The following is a 20,897-nucleotide window of genomic DNA, read 5'->3' on the forward strand; positions in this document are numbered from 1 at the left end:
TTTATGCGCAAAATTATAAATTAATCAGACATAAATCAGGGATAAAAATTTATTTCGGAAATCTAATAATATCAATCTCACGCATATCAATTAAGTATTTGAATTACGATATAACGTGTGTTTATGTTTGAAAGCATGTTGCTGTTAAATTATGGTGTAAGAATAAATGAGATTGAAGCTTGCTTGGGAAAACGAGAAGAAAATTGGAATGAAAATATAAAACACGTTAATTATAGAAATGTGAGAAAGCTGCAGCTGCAAGTAAATAGACAAATGAGAAGAAGATAAATCAATGATAAATTAAACAGAAAATTCAAAAATGTATCGAGAAATATGATAGAAAAATACAACGACAATTTATATCTCCTATTGATACTCATATCTCTATATCAAATTTAATAATATATTATAAAATCATCACGGAACATTTTCCTTCTTGTTTTCCGATATATCCATATTTATTTACACATTATATATATATATATACATTATTATAACGGATGATAATACATTACTCACAGTCCATTCGTCGTCATCCAGCATCTCCTTAATTTACTCCTTTTCTCAATATTTCCACAGATCCTCCATGACACTCGCGCGGACACGATTATAACTCGCGAAAATACAATCGCGCGTGTATACCGATCATTAAATACGACGATCGCGTGGCACTTTACACGGCATTCCTGATATTAATGGCACGCGACGCGTCTTTTGTCACAACACGGCGAAGAAATAACGCGAAAACTACAAAGTGTCTTACAAAGCCACGATCCGTGCGGCACGCGCGCTGCTTCGCAAATTAAACGCGGGATGGACGAATCTCGCGTGACGTCACGGCGGCAATTGAGAAAGCAGCCAATTTCGCGCCGATACATCGCACCTGTTGCTCTTAGGCCGGTTCTACAATAAGTCGTGTGTCGTTAGCCGTAAGCAAATTGACCAACCACAGTCCATTTTTTTTTTTCCAATTATCGACTGTGATTGGTCGATTTCCTTACGGCTAACGACATACGACTTATTGTAGAACCGGTCTTAATCTGCACTTTTGTGCATTTTACATTTCGAATTGAACATAATATACATTTGTGTTCTAATATATATATATATATATATATATATATATATATATATATATATATATATATACAGAACGATTATTATTTCGCGTTATGATATAGATGAATTAATATATACACAGTGTAAAAATGATAAATATTCGCGGAATATTTATGAATATAAAATATATTGAAAAATATAACCGTTATTTCCGACCGTCAACTATTCGCGTGAGTGATTTATAGATTTGATATACGTATATACATATTTGGGGGTGGAATAAAACTCGCGAAATATTCATCCTTACAAGTCACTGATGCATTTAAGATACGCGATTGATGAATGTGAAATCATTAATTACGGATATTACTTACCAATGAATGACGTACCGCGATGCCGATGCCGTGCCGATCCGCGCTCCGTTTCCGTCCCCGCGACCGTTTCATCGAGAAAATAGAGCTGCCAATTTCACGCTGCCGATGTCGCGACTAAATTCATGTCGCATCTATTTCGAACGCGTAAATCCAGCGTGACGTATTATTAATAAGTCGCAATGAAATGAATGCATCGATACGAGATAAATTTGAAACCAAGTATCGTTAAAAAAAAAAAAAAAAATTCGATTGTAAATATCCCCCCCCCCCCCAAAAAAAAAACAATTCCCCTTTTTTTATTTCTGTTTTATAAATGAATAAATCGCGTAAAATATTGAATAGATTACGCACACGTTTACGAATCGTTAATCACACGAACTAATTAATTACAGGCCAATTAATCGCGAGTAGCGATTTATTCATGCAGCTCGTGTTACTATTCAATAAACGTATCCGATCCAATAAAAAACAATTAGCATGAATCCGATAATATTCTTGCTAGCGCGCGAAAATTACTATTACAAAATCGTTAGCCCTCGCGCCACGCCCGTATATATATACGATCATTTGTACGCGAATATCCGATATCAAATTTACGTGTTATCATCCGATTGTGTGTGCCGCTGTAAACTCGTATACCGGATGTGCCCGATTTAATCAATGTAATTGCGAGAGCGCTCTTGAATCGTCGTCGTTACATCGTGCGCGCGTCATTCGTAAACGCGTACAAATATGAAATTCGATTGTTCGATCGGTCAATAAAACGCGCATACACCCTGGATCGCGTGGCCCTCACCCTCTGTATATCGTTAATAATTAAATACGACGATAAGGGGAATGTTGTTTTAATTCTCTCGTTAAATCCATTATATATATATATTTATTTTCAATTTTTAATTATTTTATTGTTCTTCTTCTTCTTCTTATTCTTAACATGGGACGTGTCCTGTCTTTTCTGCTCCTCTACGAATGTCCAATTTTCATATCACCTTTTGAGCTTATTTTATTGTTTTATTTATAAACGTATATGTTTATATAAATTTGTATATAATCGCTTTTATTGTACATCGGTGCGTCAACCGGTCGTTTTACCGTAGCATCGATAAGTGAACCTGGCTATGTAATTCCGCTGGTTCTAAAATGGATATAGTTGGCGCTACCGCATTAGCTAGAAAAAGCGTCTTTCGAAAAACGGCGGCGTGGCCCCTCTCATGCTTCTCTCTGGTAACACTTGGTCACACTTCACCACTTAACGCGTCTGCGCGTCTCTACTGATTCTGATCTGGCGTCCCATGGCATCTTATGCTGAAAGCTGACTCTCGGCAGACCCTCGAAATACTGTCAACCAGTTGTGAATGCGAATGAAACGATTGAAGAAAGAAGTGTCGAACATCACTTGAACGTCTAGTGTTCATCTATTTTTTCATCATCTATCTTAATACATTGGTCAACGCGTTTCGACCATAATCGCGCAATAAACGAATTTCCGGACTGCTCGACGTGTCACGTTGATCGCGTGTCGGACACGTGGTCGTCGTCTTCGTCGGCATGGAATCCAGGAATTCGACGATACTAGAATCTTCTGGTGAGGATGCCATACTAATCGAGACTGTGAAGAATATAGTGACGCAGCGGGATCGCAATGAGTCGGAGACCGAGGATGATTTCTTCCTGGTGTCGCAAGACCAGGATGAGCGGTACTCCGGGGAGAACGTTGAGGAAACGACACCCCACAAACACGAGACGAAGGAAGTCCTCACGTGGATACACTACTGTAGAACGTGCGCCAATACGTGCGATAATTTAATACCCATCTTCGAGGGAGACGGAGCGGAGCACGACTTGCCTAGTAAAATACTCAAATACTTGCCAATACACGTGTGTACAGTATTTAATCGCCAAAGTGCAATTTAAGCATCGACTATCTCGATGATGGCATATTATTTATTCGCTGTTTTACAGATATCTAAAAGCGATACTCTGCCATTGCAATTGTGTAATCACTGTGCAGATACGTTGTTGGCCTGGCATGAATTAAGCGAGGGATGCCTAAGTGCAGAGAAGAAACTACTGAAAATACAAGAGACATTACAAAATAAGCAACAGGTAAAGTATAAGTAAACAGTAATTTAGTACACTTACTATAATCTAGGATGTAAGATAAGACATGATAAAAGAAAATATAAGATAAAACACAAAAATTTTTATTGCCTCTATGCACTTAAGATTTAATGTAAAATGCTTTTTTCTATCTTTCTTTCTGTCTTCTTTTCTCTGTCTCGTTTTTAACATCTTGGCAGTGTATATTAATTATACATTCTTTAATTTTGCAGTATTATCCTGCACCTTTAGCTAATTTCGAGATTTCTACATTGGTTACAATAACAACTCCAACCATTGTGTCAAACGCAACAAACTCGCAAGTAAGTATAATAAAACAGTATAATAAAGTATCGTAAAAAATAATTTCTTTGTATTAAGATATTCAGTTATATCTCTTTATTGCAGCCTGATCAGCAAATTAATGCAAAAAATGGAGCACATGGCATAGAAGAAATTAATAAATCTAATGGGTAATGATTTCATATATTCTCATAATTTGTTAGCTATATATGAAAAAAAACACAAGTTTTTTCTCTCACTGTCTATTTGTTATGTTAACTTTGCTTATAATTGCCATAACTATACTTTTAGCCGGATAATAGAATAAATGAATAAATATATGTATATAAGTGCTATGCTTGTTAAATGTTTTCTATACGTTTTACGAAAAGATGGACATATGAACGCGTTGTAACTGATGACTCGATCAATCATTTGAAAAAAATAAAAAGAGAGAAAAGAACGATTTGCCGGCATTGGGCACATCAAGAAAATTTTTACGACAACTTCATGAAAGATTCCGAACAAAGCATAGAAAGAAAAAGGCAATGTACCGGAACGACCGGAGGTTGGCTTTAAAGATTATATCCAGAAAAACGAATGCCAAAATATAACCAGCTCAAAACGGCAATCGTCCACAGCAAGTTCGAAACCTGGAGTCAAGTTTCGGCTATTTTGCAGGTCATGCGGCGTCCGGACACCGTTTAAAGTGTCCCCGGACACGCAGAATGCATTTTGGAAGCCATACAGGAAACGATGCCAACCGAAAATACGCAACCTGAAAAAGCCTGAGAGTGCGGCGACCGAGGACTACGATCCGATTTGGGTTACCGTAATGGACACGGTGCACGATCAACCGCTCGCCATGTCTGAACAACTGGAGAACGATCCCTTGAGGTTGACCGCCGAGGTGAAGAAAGAGCATCTCTCCACACAAAATTCTATAAGAGACTCTAATCGCGAGAATGAGCCTTATCGGACGTTCGCGCGCGACAAGGAGAAAATCCAGATAGATCAAATCCCAGACGATGAATCGGTGCGTTCCCTCGATGACGAAATAGATAAAGATTTATGCAAAACCAGCAAAGCATCGCATAAGGAGGAATCTTTTCTGTGCGCCGAGTGTGGGAAGTGCTTCAGATTGAAGGACTCATATCTACGCCACATGAGGATCCATAAAGACGAGCGACCGTTCACTTGTCACGTATGCGGCAAGCAGTTTCGTGATTCCGGCGGACTCACCAGGCACTTGAAGGATGTGCACGCAAAACTAAAGAACTTTATGTGCGATCTGTGTGGCAAATCGTTCGCGTCCAAAGCTACACGAGAGGATCATCGGCGTACTCATACTGGCGAACGGCCATACGTCTGCGATTCGTGCGGCAAGACCTTCAAATCCAAGGCGTCCCTCTATATCCATAGCAAACTTCATACTAACGAGTTCCCTCACGTGTGCTCGTATTGTACCAAACGGTTCCGCCGACGACAGGAGGTGCTGGCTCATATAACTACCCATACCGGCGAGAAGAACCATGCATGCGACGTGTGCGCGAAGAAATTCCGAGTCAAGTCCGAACTTGCACGACACAAGCTCATCCATTCCGAGAGCAAGCCGTTTGTTTGCATCAAATGCGGTCTCGCCTTCCGACAAAAGCGCTATTTGAACAATCACATTAAAAGTCGGCACAACGAATCTCTGCGAGCGTCTTAACGATAAAGGATATGCTTAGTGATAACAGCTTGCGCTGGACGCAATATCACTCTCCTTTCTCTTTGTCTTCCTCTTCTATATAAGTATGGTTCTTCATTATCATGCCTGGAAGGAAACCGATTCAAACCTGCCGTCTTTGTTGTTTTTCCAGGTGTGAGCCGGCAATGGAGAAATCTTTCGTGATGTGTCGCTCCTCTCGTAGCGCTACTCTATGGGCAAATAATATTACGATAAACTACGAAAACAAACCGGCGAGAAGCGCAGAGATTCCTAGAAAAATCTCAAAAAAAGAAACACGCAGATTACTGGATAATAGCAATATTGTAAGATACGACGAAAAAGCGGATTCAAATGCCTTAAAATATCAATCAATAGTCCTGCAATCAACAAGTGAATTTGTAAAAAAGGGCTATACTTGTGATAGCTGTCAACGCGTCTTTACACGAAAGCATCATCTCGTACGTCATATAATGGTTTGTAATACAACCAACACGGAAGATTCATCAGGAATTAAAATGATAGAAGATAAAAGGAAAACGGATAATAATTTGACGAATCGAAACAATTTCAATCATCTGATGGAAGACATCAAGAGTCGAAATAACGATGAGGATCAGTATCGCGTTTCATCAACAAACTCTCCGAAAAAACGATCCGAAACTTATTCCTGCGAGTATTGTGAATACACTGCGAAAAAAAGAAAACTATTAAATGCCCATATAAGAGAGGTACATCCTGAATTCATAAAAAAGAACCGAAAGTCATTTGTCGCTACAGAGACGGTATTGCGCGCCAGAATAGAACACAATGGTAAAATGTATTACCATTGCAGCGAATGTGGAAAGAATTTGAATTCGCCATATACCTTCTACTGGCACCTACGCATTCATACGGGCGAGCGATTGTTTACTTGCCATTTGTGCGGCAAACGGTTCCGCGTAAATCAGGGTCTAGCCCGACACCTGAAAGAGACCCACGCTGGCATCAAGAAAATACCATGCGATCTGTGCGGCCGTATGTTCTCGACGCGGCGCAATGTCGAGGATCACAGACGGATTCATACCGGCGAGCGGCCATATGTTTGCAACGTATGCGGTAAAACATTCAAGCAGAAAGCCTCCTTATTTGTGCACAATCGTACACACTCGGACGTGTTCCCGTTCAAGTGCAGCTATTGCGGGCAAACCTTTCGCACGCGACCGCCGCTGATGGTTCATATTACCAAACATACCGGCGAAAAGCCGCATGCCTGTGATGTGTGCGGCCGTCGCTTCCGTATCAAGTATGAATTGAAGCGACATCGTCTGATACATTCTGACGAGAAACCTTGGCATTGTACCGATTGCAATCTCTCATTCCGACAGAAACGTTACTTAGTTAATCATAAGAGACTCAATCATGAACCGCCACGCTGCTCGGCCACTGCGAAGTAACAGGCTGACTCTCTTTTCAGATGGACGTGTCGAGTATCAAATAAGAAGATGAGACGTGTTGAAGACAATTCGCAAAAGGATTATGAATCCAACACGGAAAGATTACCGATTAATGTCGAGAAGCTTCATCCAACAATATCTAACAAGAAACATCAATCATTGACTCATCCCGATGATCTCAATGGAAGATTGGAATCGCGAAACAATCATTCGGTAGATACCCATCTGGATAGCTTTGAAAAAAAGCAAAAGCTTCGCAAGAGCCACACGATGGATTCTCGAAATAATATGAAACAATGCGAACAGACATCGGAACATAAACACGCAGAATTAACTCGCTCGAAGATGAGCAAGAACAAATGCATCTCCTTTAAGTGTAAAGAATGCGGGAAAATTCTCTCCACCTCGTATAATCTGCTTATCCATTGTAACATTCACACAGACGCGCGACCTTACAACTGTTCTATCTGCGACAAGAGCTTCCGATCGGCATCCAATATGAACAGACATGTACGTGATGTCCACGATGGTGTGAAGAATTTTGTTTGCGACATGTGCGGCCGTCGTCTCGCATCAAGGGCGTCGAGGGACGAGCACAGACGCACTCATACCGGCGAGAGACCTCATACGTGCGAGACCTGTGGCAAATCCTTCAAACAGAAGGCGTCCCTACATGTGCATCGGCTCTATCATTCTCAAATTTTACCGCATCATTGTGATCTATGCGATCGCGGTTTCCGGAGGAAGCAAGAATTAGACAAGCATGTGTCCTGGCATTTCGATCAAAAGCCCTATACTTGCGATATCTGTGATGAGCATTTCCGCAGCAGGAGTTGTGTTGTTCGTCATCAACGTATTCATATCGATCAACGATCACATATTTGCACGGTTTGTAACGCCAGATTCACTCAGAAACGCTATCTGAAAAGGCACTGCGAAAACTTTCACAAAGCTGTATATATATAAACATAAACATGATTCGTTGTTTGTTTATGGATACGTTCTGACGAAATATATAAGGTTGTGTAAAGTGTTGACCGTTAAGCTTGTCGCCGCAGCGTCCGTGAAGATTGTGTACATGCTGTAACGTCGTTCTAGTCAAAATAAAATGTTAATCGTAATTACGAAATGAATTATCGCGGCTGTGTCTTTTCATAACACAAGTGAATTCTTGATTAAGGACAATTGAAAAACATTCAATCGAATAGAATCTTGACGAGTAAAGAAGAGAAAGAAAAAAAAAGGAAATCAGGAGCGGGAAAACCAACCTTTACGTATCACAAATGTGTCTTCTAATGACAAATTTGAATTGATATATTATATAAAGTGTCGCCGAGATAAAATACAAAGATGTCAGCAAATCAAGCAATAAATCGTATCGAGTCTTCGAAAAAATCGCTTTTCTGTTACAAATGTAACAGCCGATTCACCCGACAAACAAATTTAGATTGTCATATTCTTATCGATCACAATGAAATTAATTGTTGCTTTCGCTGTAATATAATCTGTCTCGATTGGAAAACACTTAAGAGCCATAATAAAGAATGGCACAAATCAAGACACGTAGACGTCTGTATTTTTTGTCCTGTGGCTTATAAGGGATTGATACATTGCAGGAAAAAGCATGGTAAAATTCAATACAAATGTATGTACTGTCACAAATTTTTCTATACATCGAAGAAACTGTATAACCATCTACGTATACATAAAAAGCCATTTAGTTGTTCTATTTGCCCGGCGGAATTCAATACGAAACAGTCGATGCGGTGGCATCTTATCAGCAAACATTTCGAAAAACCATGCCGCTGGTTGCCAAGTCTTGAAAATCTTCAACATTTTAAAAAGTTGACTGTAACCAAATAAGAGGAAATAAGAAGAAAATATTTCGATTTCTCGAACTTATTTCTCTTTATGTCGATATCGTTCGGAAATGTTAATAGATTTATTTGATTTATTGATTAATTTTTTGTATTATGGATTAAAGAGAATCTTGCATGTGTGTAAAGACAAACTATACGGAATTTATTAGTATTAAATATAATTTCGTCATTATTGTCAAAAAAGTTTTGTTTTTTGCACTTTTTAACAATTATTGAAACAAAAAAAATTAAATAAAAATAAGCTTTGATTAGATACCATCAAGAAAGAAGTACGCAAAATAACTGACGTGAAATGACAACAATATTCTGTAATTTTGGAAATTTAACATCAAATTCTGTCGCAAAATTTGTTAAGTAACACCAGAAGAAGAAGACTGAACAAAAAACGTTGTAAGTAGATTTCAGGAAATATATTTTTAAATTATCAGAGAAAAATACTATCAGACTAGTGGAAGACACTTCTGTTTATATTTTAGAAGTTGTAATTGTCTTTAAAGCATATCCAGCATTGTTGTATACGCAACGAGTGAATTTCTATTGATATGGAATGAGCGATTATAATATATTCGGTTGTTCAAAACAGAAAAATTATTTTTCTTATATCTTGCTTGTTTGATTATATGTTACTTTCTTCTAGCAAATATAAAATTATAAATTAATTAATTAATCTTCTATACAACATAAAATATTTTCCTCGTAACTATTAAAAAATCTCTTCGCGCATAACTAACATTTATATTTTTATTGAATTATTTTTATATGTAATATATAAATATTATACATATACAAAATTTTTATTATAAATATATAATTGTCGATACAGATATTAACAAATAATAGAGAGTAAATAATGAATTAAATCTCACGAAAATACGAAATTTTACCTTAGACAATATAATCTTATTTTATATTTAGTTTGTATAATAGATTTTTTATTTAATAAAAATTTTGGAACACTGGAGATTGCATTAATATAATGAAGATATGTAGTATAAATGATTGTTCGATAACAAGCATGTGGTTATTTTTTATTTTTCAGATTGAAGAATCAGATTATGCATGATCGAACAACCGTCCATAGCTACTCTCGACAAAAGTACAAGATACTCGCCGGAAAACACACTAATAAAATTAATTCGAATCAAACTGAAACATTCAGTACGATCAACCAAGATCCAAAGAATATCTCATCTCTTACAAATAATATTGCTAATGATCAATCAATTAAATGTTTACCGTCTCAAATAAATATATTTTCCAAAATACTTTCGTCGAATACATCAACAAGTGAAAAGCAGAAAAATAAAAATATAAAAGACAAAGGTTCCAAGCCTGCTAAACTGACGCGCGCAAATAGTGCAAGAGAAATGAAGGATATTTCGACGGAATATATCGCCGAAGTGAACGCTAATACTTATCTAGAAAAAAATGTCAAACAGTGTAAAACCGAAAGAATTTCATCCATCGATGATGCGGCAATGATTTGCAAGATCTGTAATAAAAAATTTCCTTCACGGAAAAGCTACTGGGCTCATGTACGCACACACACGGGAGAGAAATCGTACACGTGCCATATCTGCGGTAAGCAATTTATCCAAGGCGGTAGTCTATATTATCACCTGAAGCACGTGCACGACGGCGTAAAGAATCACGCTTGCGACATATGCGGCCGCAGTTTTGCTATGAAGACCGCCATGGAGGACCATCGGCGTATTCATACCGGTGAACGTCCGTACGTGTGTCACACTTGTGGCAAAACATTCAAGACTAAAGCGTCCCTTTATATACACAGCAAGACTCATACAGATGAATTCCCGCATAAGTGCATCTATTGCGCCAAGAGGTTTCGCTGGAGACAGCAGATGCTGGGTCACTTGACGGTGCACACGGGTGAAAAAAATCACACATGCGAGGTATGCGGCAAGGGTTTCGGAGTAAAAAACGACTTGACTAGACATAAGCGTATCCACTCCGAGGAAAAGCCGTATACGTGTCAGCAATGCGGCATCAGCTTCGGCCAGAAACGTTATCTCAAAAGTCACGAACGCTTAAGATTAGGAATGTGCGGGTACTCGCAAGAACAAAATCGAATCGAATCCGATTGATCTTGTCACGTTGGAATTGAATTTAAATAATTTCGAATAATTTAAATATTCTTGATATCGAGAATTCAAAAATTATTTTCCTATGAATTATTTCAAATAATCGCATATCCCATATCTTAAGATATGGACATATATATTTATGTATATATACATGTGTATCTCATATATATATATATATATACATACACACACACATTGTGTATGTATCTCATTAATAATGCTTACAATGTATATATATATATATATATATATATATATATATATTGTGAATGTTATTATAATGAGATACAACCAAAAAGAGACGGGATAATTTTAAAAGAAGAAATATAGAGAAAATAGAATATAATCTTTTCTCATAGAAAGTTTTGCTTGCTAAAAAGTCAAAATTGGAAAAGTAGTCATGTTTCCTCTGTTTTAAATTTACACATTCTCAATGAAACAATGATATCGTTTTGCAATCATTATAAATCAATAATTATAATTATTAATTTATTACATAATTGTGTATATATAATTATAATGATTAAAATTATAACTCTTGCAATTATGTAATTTAACAATTATATAATTTAATTATTATCATCTTGAATACTAAAGAGTCAATTTTTTAACAAATAAAGACTTATATATGAGAAATTTTTTTTAATTTATATTTTTGATGCACTTTGTGGGATTGTTTCTCAAATAAATGATTTTTGAAACACATTCCTGTGCTAATAATATAATAATATAACAGAAGATTTAATTGCAATGATAATAATTCAAAAATTTGAGCTGCATGGAGTATAAAAGCAGGACATATTATCATCCATAAAACATAAAATCATTAAGCATTAACAGTATAGCATCATTGAAAATTGACATTTTAGGATATCTTTTTAGGAAATACTAAAAATATATGTTTATTTATTTATATTAATGCTAAATTTTTATTTGCTATTATACTTTATATTATAAAATAAATCACGCAAATCTATGACTTGTGATATTTCAAAACGTATTGTGTCTTTATTATCTATCACTACTAGATTATAAGACAATAGTAATAGTTATATTGTATAAAACATTCCAATGCAAAAACTTATAAATAACATAATTTATATATGTATATATATTAAATTACTAGATATCACTCTAGACTCTAGCCAGATTGCATAAGCTGACTTTGTTATTTTGTTTTATTCACTTGCATTGTTATTACCTTCCTGAGTGCCGATTTAGTTTTCGCGTTGTAAGCAAATTAGCTTTCAATAATAAAAAATTGTAAAACGTGGCGAGTGAATTAAATTTTATTGAAGACAAACAACTCTTAAATATTTTTCACAATATTATCACCATTCTCAATTAAATATTTGCAGTTTACTTAAACAATATTTGAATAATCAAGGAGTATGTGCTTGTCTACAATTCAAAAAACAAATTAATAATAAGCTTTCGATATACATGTAATAGAAACGGAATTGACGAAATCCGCATGAAAAATCGGTGTACATTTGAAAAATTACGATTGAAACAATCTTATACATGCACGTAATAAACAAAAAATTATTTATAATCGAAATATTGCCATACGACTTTGCGCACACATTTCAGATAAAAGCAGGTGCTGGAAAAATCGACATATTCCGATGTCCCATGTATTACGACGAGCGTTTTTCATCTCCGACGCATTCCTACCGATCCGATAGCATGTTGTGCTATCTAAAGAAACAATACATAAGTTTTCACAAGGTCGTAGAGGCTTTTGTAAGGTGTAAATATAAGAGGGATTTATCTGTTTTTCAAAGTATCTCGATATATAGCGCATATAGAATGCTATTGAAACCGACGAGTGGAATGTCGATCGTAATATATAATATTGTTCTAGTTGTGATTTGTAATGCAATTATAATTGACATCCTGATTTTCTACGATTTGTATTACAAGATTGTCTAAAATTATTAAAATCTTCTAACAACACGCATATATGTACACGACCTACCAAGAGCCGAAGAGCATCTTATAGAACACAAACGAATAAAGAGAGAATTGGAAAGTGCTATCGGAAAATATAAGTAAAAAATCAGCAATTACGATTGCGAAGGTGTTTTTGAAAAATAAATTCCGCTTTGAAACGTCATACAAATCAAGCGAAGATCGTGAGCGTGATGGAACAAGGAGCAAGCTTCATATCTTCGGAGGATAATATTATAACAGACTTAATCGAATCGATGCGAATTCTCAGATTAACTAAGAGATTGTACCGTTGTAATGTATGTAAACTTCGGTTCGCCAAAGTAATTGAACTTGTCGATCACATGCAAGTCCACTCCGTGAGACCTTACCAATGCAAAGAATGCAAAAAAGCCTATCAATCCTTGGTAGCGTGTCGGCAACACGTTTTTAAAGAACACATACATTTGTCTCGATATACTTGTCCTTATTGTTTAAAAAACTATCGACGGTACGCCAATTACTACAAACATTTAATAGAACATGGTAAGAAATATTTATGAAATATCGCAAAATATGTTGCCTTCTTTCAAATCAATCGTATGAATATCTTTGTTTTCCTACAGTGTTCTTCGAGTGCGACATTTGTCATGAGAAATTCTACGAGTATCGTATTTTATTTGAGCATTGTGTAATAAATCATATCGAAAAAGTAGATGAAAAAATTGAAGAATTCAAAAGATACATTCGCTCTCTACGAATTCAGGAACGTCCCAATTAAAAATTTGCAAGTTTGCAAAATAATAACCGAAAATTAAATGATAATATACAATTCATTTCATATAAGATAAATTTCTCATTTTGTTAATTTTAATTATTTCTTCTTCTTAACGAACATAAATTTAAATTGCGATATAACACAATCACAATGAAGTTGTCATAAAAAAAAAATTGTTTAACGAACAGAAATATGAAAATAACTGTAGTAGAAACAAAAATGTATTTCAGAATACCTTGCACAATATTATCATATATTGCCTTCAACAATAATTAAATATTAAATTCATTTAGTTTTATTTTGATGATATTTCTAAAGAAATTATTTTTCTCTTTCTTTCGGAACGGTTTTCTGTATCTAAGGAACAGACAAATAACTTTCGAATATGTTTCGTAAAAATAATAATATTGTCATTAATGCTCGTGAAAAATCTATTATATATTACGAAAGTATCCATGATCCAATAAACGATCAATGTATTTATCTCGATCAAGAATCGTATATTCTTAAGTAGCATCGCTATCTGAAAGGACAATGAAAAAACTTTTACAACAATAGCATTTGTTGTTTATTTGTAGACGTATTCGGATGATATAAATGTTAATCTTTGCAACTCGATACCGAAAATTGACAAATAGTAAAAGAAGGCATTACATATTTTTACTCTGGACTATCAAGTAATGTAATTTTTACTCTGGACTATCAAGTAATGTAATTTTACTTGTAAAATAAAATGTAACAATTAAAATAAAAAGCGAAAACATAAGTATAAAGCGAAAAGATTTCGTACAAGATAATTATTATTTTATTTATGGTTTTTTTTCTCTCTCCTTCGTACCTAATGTTAATTTGCCATTTAATAACGATCGATTTAATTTTCATAAATAAAACTTGCTTGAAGGCTAAAGATCTGAAATTAATTATAATAAAAAATACTAAATAATAAATGGTGTTTAAAATATCTTGCGCGATATTATTATCTTTAATCGTAATCAGAAACTAATCTGAAACTAATTTAGTTTGATTTAAACATTTAGAGGATATTTAAATAATCCTTATTCCTTTTTTTCTCAAGGCGCTTCTCTGCACTTAAGACTTGCTTGAAATATGACACGCTTACGACTTGTTTGAAATATGATGAAATCGATATTGTCATTAATACGTGTGAAAAATCCGTGTGTATTTCGAAAATGCGTACAGAACGCGCTATAGTTGGAACAACCTTGCACGTGCACGTAATACATCGAAAACTATTTATAAATGAAACCGCCATCGTATTATTACCCGAAATAAATTGGAACGTCCGCAGTCTTGACGTCTGTCTACGCGGTGTCCAAAGAGACATGTGATAGTAAATATCTATACGTATATTGTATTGTATATAATTTTTAATGATTTTTTATAATCTTTTTGTAATCCTGCCTCCAATAGTCTTGCCTCTCAAATACTTATATACGTCAAATTTGAAATATCTCAAAATTTTTATATCATAATCTTTGATAATTATATCTCCTATTCTCGATAATTATCCATGTTATCATATCTCTTAATTATCTATAGTTTAATTTCTAAGGCTTGATAATTTTTAAAGTAATTTGAACAATAACTCGATACATTTCTAGAATGAAATAAGTAAAAACTACGAAATATTTTCATCGAGCACAAGAGTTAAATGCGGATTCGATCCGAGAATAGATCTCGTTGTTGTATTTTCCCTAACACATCCTGTATATATTGTTTAAATGTTTTTTTTTCCTCTTCGCTTCCCTATCTTCCTCCGAAGAGGCAAAGACGAGAACGACGCGCGCGCTCTTCCGACGCGAGAATAAAATAAACGAGAGACGTCGAAGAGGCGGATTGTAAAATATATCTTCGAGGATCCACGCAATATTTGGCGACGACAGAAAACCGTCAAGTTGACCGTCTTTACGATGGATCAAATCTAACGAATAATTTTCCTGCAAAAAAGACAAAAGTGTGGCATGAAGTGCATGATACCAAGTCCAGTGATTTGGACCATCGTTTTAATAACCGTAGCGTTATCAGGATAACATGGATAACACATCTGTGATGTTTTGTCGATTCAATTATTAAAATCAGTGAATTATTTTCACGATTCATCGAACAATTGAGACTTGCGCGCGAATACCCCTTACAAGGGTATCTTATGCATCATATTTAATGAAGATTCATCACATATTTGTGTAGCTTTAATTATAGTCACGAGAACGATGTGGATTTCGTTTAGAAACAGTCAAAAGTAAATTTGTTCTACTGTTGTAATAAAAATATATAAGTCGTAATATATTTATAATTTCAAAGACGTTTACAACGTGAGATTTCATCCACTATTTTCACGATGCAATTATACCAAGAGGAATAATTTAATTCGACGAAGCATGACATAATAAAGGGTGATAAGAAGAAGCTCAAAGAAATTTCTACGAACATCCTACGAGGATGCAGCGAGTCCTGAGCTTCCAAATGACCCGCAATATCGATGAGTCCAGTGAATACGTAACAAAACGATTGTGTTTCTCGTTTCTCTTCTCAGTCGGTTTCCTCTGTCTTCTCTGCGGCTTTTTGTTAGGCCGCTTCGCCGTCGAGAGGTCAATGGAAACTCAAGCGCAGAAGACGCGGGGCGAATTGGCCGGAAATGGTCTCCGGATGACGGAGCATCTTCAGCAAGTGATCCTTCTAGAATTGACAAGAGCGTCGTTCGACTACGAACGTGCAACGTACGCAGTATCTCAATACTATTCTTATTTACAAAATACAATGATTGAAAAATGATTACAAGATTAGACGAAAATATCACTTCGCTAATAAATGATTTTGTTTTTTAATTAGAAATTGGCAGACGCTGGATTTAGTAGAAGCTAATATACGACGTATCAACGGATTCTTTGCCAATTTATCGTTTGTTGATGAAGTGACCAATCATACGTTTTGCGTTCGCGCAATTGTCCGCGGTTCGCGAGAACCAGGTGAGTCTCTCAATTAATTAATGCTTCAATTAAATTTATTTAAATACAATTTTAAAAAATTTGTTATATTTATCTAAAAGAATTTTAATTCTTTTCGTGCTTTAACTTTCCATCCGCATAATCCATACCCTTGAAAAATCTTGATTAATTAAAATCATGCGTAATTCATACGCAATTATAAAATAATTATAAAATTATAAAATAATTTTCAATAATCGCAATTTTGTGAATATTAAATATTACTATATATATTTTATTATTGTTTTATTCCATAATTAGAACCAGATGGAATAATCTTTAGAAACCACGATCGTTTCAAATATTTCATCGTCGCATGTATTTTATTTGAGGCAGAAAAATAATATTTTCCATCTCACAGGATCTCGTCTGTTCATCCTATGAAATTGTTTCAGATAGATATGTTATCTTATCGGTTAACGGAGATGGTATCGCAGTAGCTCTAGAATTAGCGCAGGTCCTGGATAGAATTTATTCTGCGCACGATTGGCGACCACGACGAAGCCTGATCTTCTGCGTGTCTCTGATGTCCTCGGATGTTTGTGCACAGACTTTGCCTACTTTTATACGACGAAAAGTTGTGGCTTATATAGCGATGCACGATCGTTTTACGCGAGGTTCGTTCAGAATTCCAGGAATTCTATGCCGTGAACATTAATGCAGAGGAGTTGTTTGATTTTAGCTAACGATCGCGTGATTTTATCCGGATCCGACGTGATACGGTCAATAGCCGTCGAAGCTATCAAAACAATCCCTGATGGTAATTGGACATATCTCGAACGTGAAGTGTTTGGTCCCCGACTTTCTCTGAATATTCCGCAAGTGATATTTTTGTTTGTGAGTATATTTTCAATTCGATAAAATATATTGTTATGATATATATAAGATCTCAATCGTATATTCTATCATAATCCTAATTTGTGTTTAATTCATAATATTAATTAGGGGAAAATTTCTATATATTAACTTGTTTTTCTTTTATGCAGAACGATAGTAATTCTGCAAACAGTCAAACGCATCATAATCAAAGTTTGCGGTCACGCGATACAACTCTAGCGCAGATGATTAGTCAAACTATGTGGCGATTGTCCGAAAGTATATTTATTCAATGGGAATCAAAATATTTTAATAAAACCATTAACGAAGTATTGGAATCAATCGACAGTAACGAATTTCAGGACGCAAAAGGTATATCTTTCATTTTCCATTATTTTTGTGACAGAATTATTAAAGAATCTAAATTATATATAGTATATGATTTTTTTTCAGAAAAGTTGAAGAGAACATTGAGAGTATTACTTGCTGCGGTGAAGGATCTTAATGCAAAAATCGACGCGACGGAGAATATTCAGTAAATATAATAATGTATCAATTAATGACTCAAATATAAAATTTTGTTTATTATACAAATGACGCTGTGTCGTATCACGATTGGGATTGAGTTTATTAAGAAAATAATTTTAGAATGTAGCATAAAAAGAATTACAATTCTAGGACATTACGTGTAAGGATATGGAATGATTTACTTTTGGATCTGGACAAGGCGCTTTTATGTTTCGACGAAAACTTGCATCATTCTAGGACTGATCTAGCGACATTTCGCAAACAATTACTCGAATCTACCAGCGATACTTTGAATTACCTCGACGAGATGACGAAATGTTATGAAGATGCTATACAAGTTTTACAGGAGAGATAGAAGAGAAAAGAAGAGATAAATCCTGATTATTTATTGTTACGCAATGTATGTGACGATATATATTTTTCGTTATTTTGTTTTTATATGCAAAGTAATATAAGCGGCAGAATAGATTGAATCATTAAATTTATTAAATTTTAGATTCCTTGTATTATTAAAAAAATCAGTTCTTTATAGTAATGTAAAGAATATTTTAGCACTTACTTTACTTTGCATTGTTATCTTATTTTTATTGCCTATCCATGTATAGATAAAATAATTTTGTTTTGCAGATAAGTGCAAAATATAAAATATATATTTCTATTTGTAATAAGTATCTCAAGTATAAAAGTAGTATAATATAATTCTCTTATTCCTATTCTCACATATGTCTAACATATGCTTTCTATATCACATTTCGTATCTTTCTCTTTAGAGCTAAAAAACTTTATTATATCTAAATTCGTGATTTGTGTCTTATGTAAGAGAGACACTAAGTTTTCTTTATATTAAGACAAAATTATTGTGTTATAAGTGTTAGATATTAATTTGTATGAATTAAATATATGATTTTCACATTTATATTCCAATAATGTCACCTTAGCCTAATCTCTCTCAAAATTGCGAAGCTACTGTTATGGAATTTACATTATACAGCGTATATTAATACATTCATCTCATTATTTTGGTCCAATAACATTAAATAATTTTAAATGCATTGATTAATTTTTATATCAATTATATAATTATATTTTTATTATTTTAATTTATCGCATCCCACCTATACCATATCTTATTTCTCTCTCAAATTGCGATGCGTCAAGTGTCCCTTCTATAGCTTCACAATTTGGATTAAAGACAGAATAGGCGCTAGGCTCATCCCGTCGTTTCGGTCCAGATCTGGTGTTCAAACAGATAAAGACTAAAGCCGATAATACAAAGTAAACCGCACCGAACTCATATTTCACAGCGATAGCGTACAGTGTGACCCATAATAAAAAATATAATAAATAAATTACTTTGATTATAATTGTACTTTTCGATTGCTGCACATTTTCCTCCGACGAAACATCCTCTGGATTTTGGATATCCAAATGCTGTTCGCACAATTTAACCTTGAAAAACAAAAGAAATTATAATTTTCATAGAGAGAAGAAACCGAGAACTTTATAGATCGAGGATAATCTGGTATAACCTCACCTCCTCGTCTTTCGTCAATTCTCCAGTGGATTTCTCGCTTCCATCATTACGATTCCACGAAATCGCGTTTATCACGGAGCTCTTGATTGTCTCCATCATCTTCTCCTTATATTTCTTACGCCGGTAAGCCTCTAATCTCTCGTTTATCGACATCGTGATCAAGCGCGATCATAACGAATACATCGCGATGACATTTGATATGACGCGTCAGCTGTTCACGTTCACGAGCGCCGCTGACTTTACGGCGCTTGCGATTCCATCGATGTATCGAAGTATCGAGATAGCTCAAATAAATGTCAAATTTTTTCTCTTCTTATGTCGCAAACAATTTACAAATCTTTCTATTAAAAAAGAAAGCTGAGTTGATAAATAGCTAATCGATAACTGAAACAACGGAAAATTATATCGAAATAGTTCTATAAAAATAAATTATACAGTCGTAAACAATCGGATAAAAATAATAGAAATTAATCAAAAGAAAAATAAAAAGAAAAAATCGATAATACTTTGATGATATATTTTCTCTTTTAATAGAAATTACTGAATTGTAAATTCTCTTTATTATCTTAATTGAAAATTTTACTTTGAAATACTTTGGAATGTACTTCTTCTCTCTTCGTCTTTCTTATATGCGTATAAAACAACAACAGATTTTTCACATAAGAAATAATTTTTATTTGTTTTCTTACGTAGTCTTATATGTATATGAAAAAAAAGTTCCAATTATTTTCTTGAAATTTACTATGCGTTAATAGTGGTTAATGAGCTAAAATTTTGAGCGATTGAAAAATTCTGATATCATCAATGGCATATAGGCGATTAGTCCTATCATTTTTTTTCTGTCAAAAATCCGACCTTAATAATAATAAATTTCAAAAAATAATAATCTCTTTGTTGAATAACTCTTGTATTTCTAGAACTAAGCCGTTTATGACAAAAGTATATATAAACTTTTCTTCATAAAATCATCTAAGGAATTACTTCTTTAATCTTCAGAATATACTTAAGCATCACTCTATATATTTCACCATGAACAAAAACGTGTGTCATAGTCTTTATCTCGACTAAAATGATGAGGATTATTTTGACTAGTGATGTATAAAGTTATATCGAAGGCTATGGCTATAGAAAGTATTATCATTTCGAAACAAATAGTCTTGTTGCTTTATTTCCCACAGATAGCACATGTTTTTAAAAGACAACTTAAAGACGTCTTATCGTTCGTTAAATATCTTTAAGATATCTTTTGGTCTTTTTGTGCTGGATTATTATCGCGTGTAGCGATCAATTCTACTATGAACATTAGGTATATTTACTATTATAGTTACACAATATTAGCGATTGCTTTAGCTGAAAATTT

The 20,897-nt window shown here is 34.4% G+C and overlaps 4 protein-coding genes across 6 annotated transcripts; 3 read left to right on the forward strand and 1 right to left on the reverse strand.

Moving 5' to 3' along the window:
• Window positions 1–2,656: 2,656 nt before the first annotated feature.
• Window positions 2,657–11,090, forward strand: LOC138941030 (zinc finger protein 260-like). 3 transcript variants are annotated; one of them, XM_070310321.1, is made up of 5 exons: window positions 2,657–3,311; window positions 3,396–3,539; window positions 3,767–3,856; window positions 3,942–4,006; window positions 4,497–5,730. In XM_070310321.1, the coding sequence occupies exons 1-5, from the start codon at window positions 2,982–2,984 to the stop codon at window positions 5,524–5,526; spliced, it is 1,659 nt and encodes a 552-aa protein (XP_070166422.1). In that variant the 5' UTR covers window positions 2,657–2,981; the 3' UTR covers window positions 5,527–5,730. The 3 variants fall into 3 exon arrangements, with proteins under 3 accessions (XP_070166422.1, XP_070166420.1, XP_070166421.1); XM_070310319.1 differs by having other exon boundaries at window positions 2,659–3,311; window positions 5,678–6,959; XM_070310320.1 differs by lacking the exon at window positions 4,497–5,730 and adding an exon at window positions 9,879–11,090 and having other exon boundaries at window positions 2,666–3,311.
• LOC138941035 (zinc finger protein 239-like) lies at window positions 7,008–8,971 on the forward strand. Its single transcript, XM_070310326.1, has one exon. The coding sequence runs from the start codon at window positions 7,008–7,010 to the stop codon at window positions 7,923–7,925; it is 918 nt and encodes a 305-aa protein (XP_070166427.1). The 3' UTR covers window positions 7,926–8,971.
• A 4,802-nt stretch (window positions 11,091–15,892) lies between the features above and the next one.
• On the forward strand, window positions 15,893–18,670 carry LOC138941034 (aminopeptidase NAALADL1). Its single transcript, XM_070310325.1, has 7 exons — window positions 15,893–16,392; window positions 16,505–16,641; window positions 17,055–17,276; window positions 17,342–17,496; window positions 17,646–17,847; window positions 17,929–18,010; window positions 18,154–18,670. The coding sequence occupies exons 1-7, from the start codon at window positions 16,115–16,117 to the stop codon at window positions 18,356–18,358; spliced, it is 1,281 nt and encodes a 426-aa protein (XP_070166426.1). The 5' UTR covers window positions 15,893–16,114; the 3' UTR covers window positions 18,359–18,670.
• Window positions 18,060–19,730, reverse strand: Saysd1 (SAYSVFN motif domain containing 1). The gene is made up of 2 exons (XM_070310335.1): window positions 19,538–19,730; window positions 18,060–19,452 (listed from the first exon to the last, which is right to left on the reverse strand). The coding sequence occupies exons 1-2, from the start codon at window positions 19,688–19,690 to the stop codon at window positions 19,105–19,107; spliced, it is 501 nt and encodes a 166-aa protein (XP_070166436.1). The 5' UTR covers window positions 19,691–19,730; the 3' UTR covers window positions 18,060–19,104.
• Window positions 19,731–20,897: the final 1,167 nt, after the last annotated feature.

This window comes from Polyergus mexicanus, unplaced genomic scaffold, assembly GCF_030449975.1.
Source record: "Polyergus mexicanus isolate NDT 795.1 unplaced genomic scaffold, iyPolMexi1.0 SCAF_18, whole genome shotgun sequence".
Taxonomy (NCBI): Eukaryota; Metazoa; Arthropoda; class Insecta; order Hymenoptera; family Formicidae; genus Polyergus; species Polyergus mexicanus.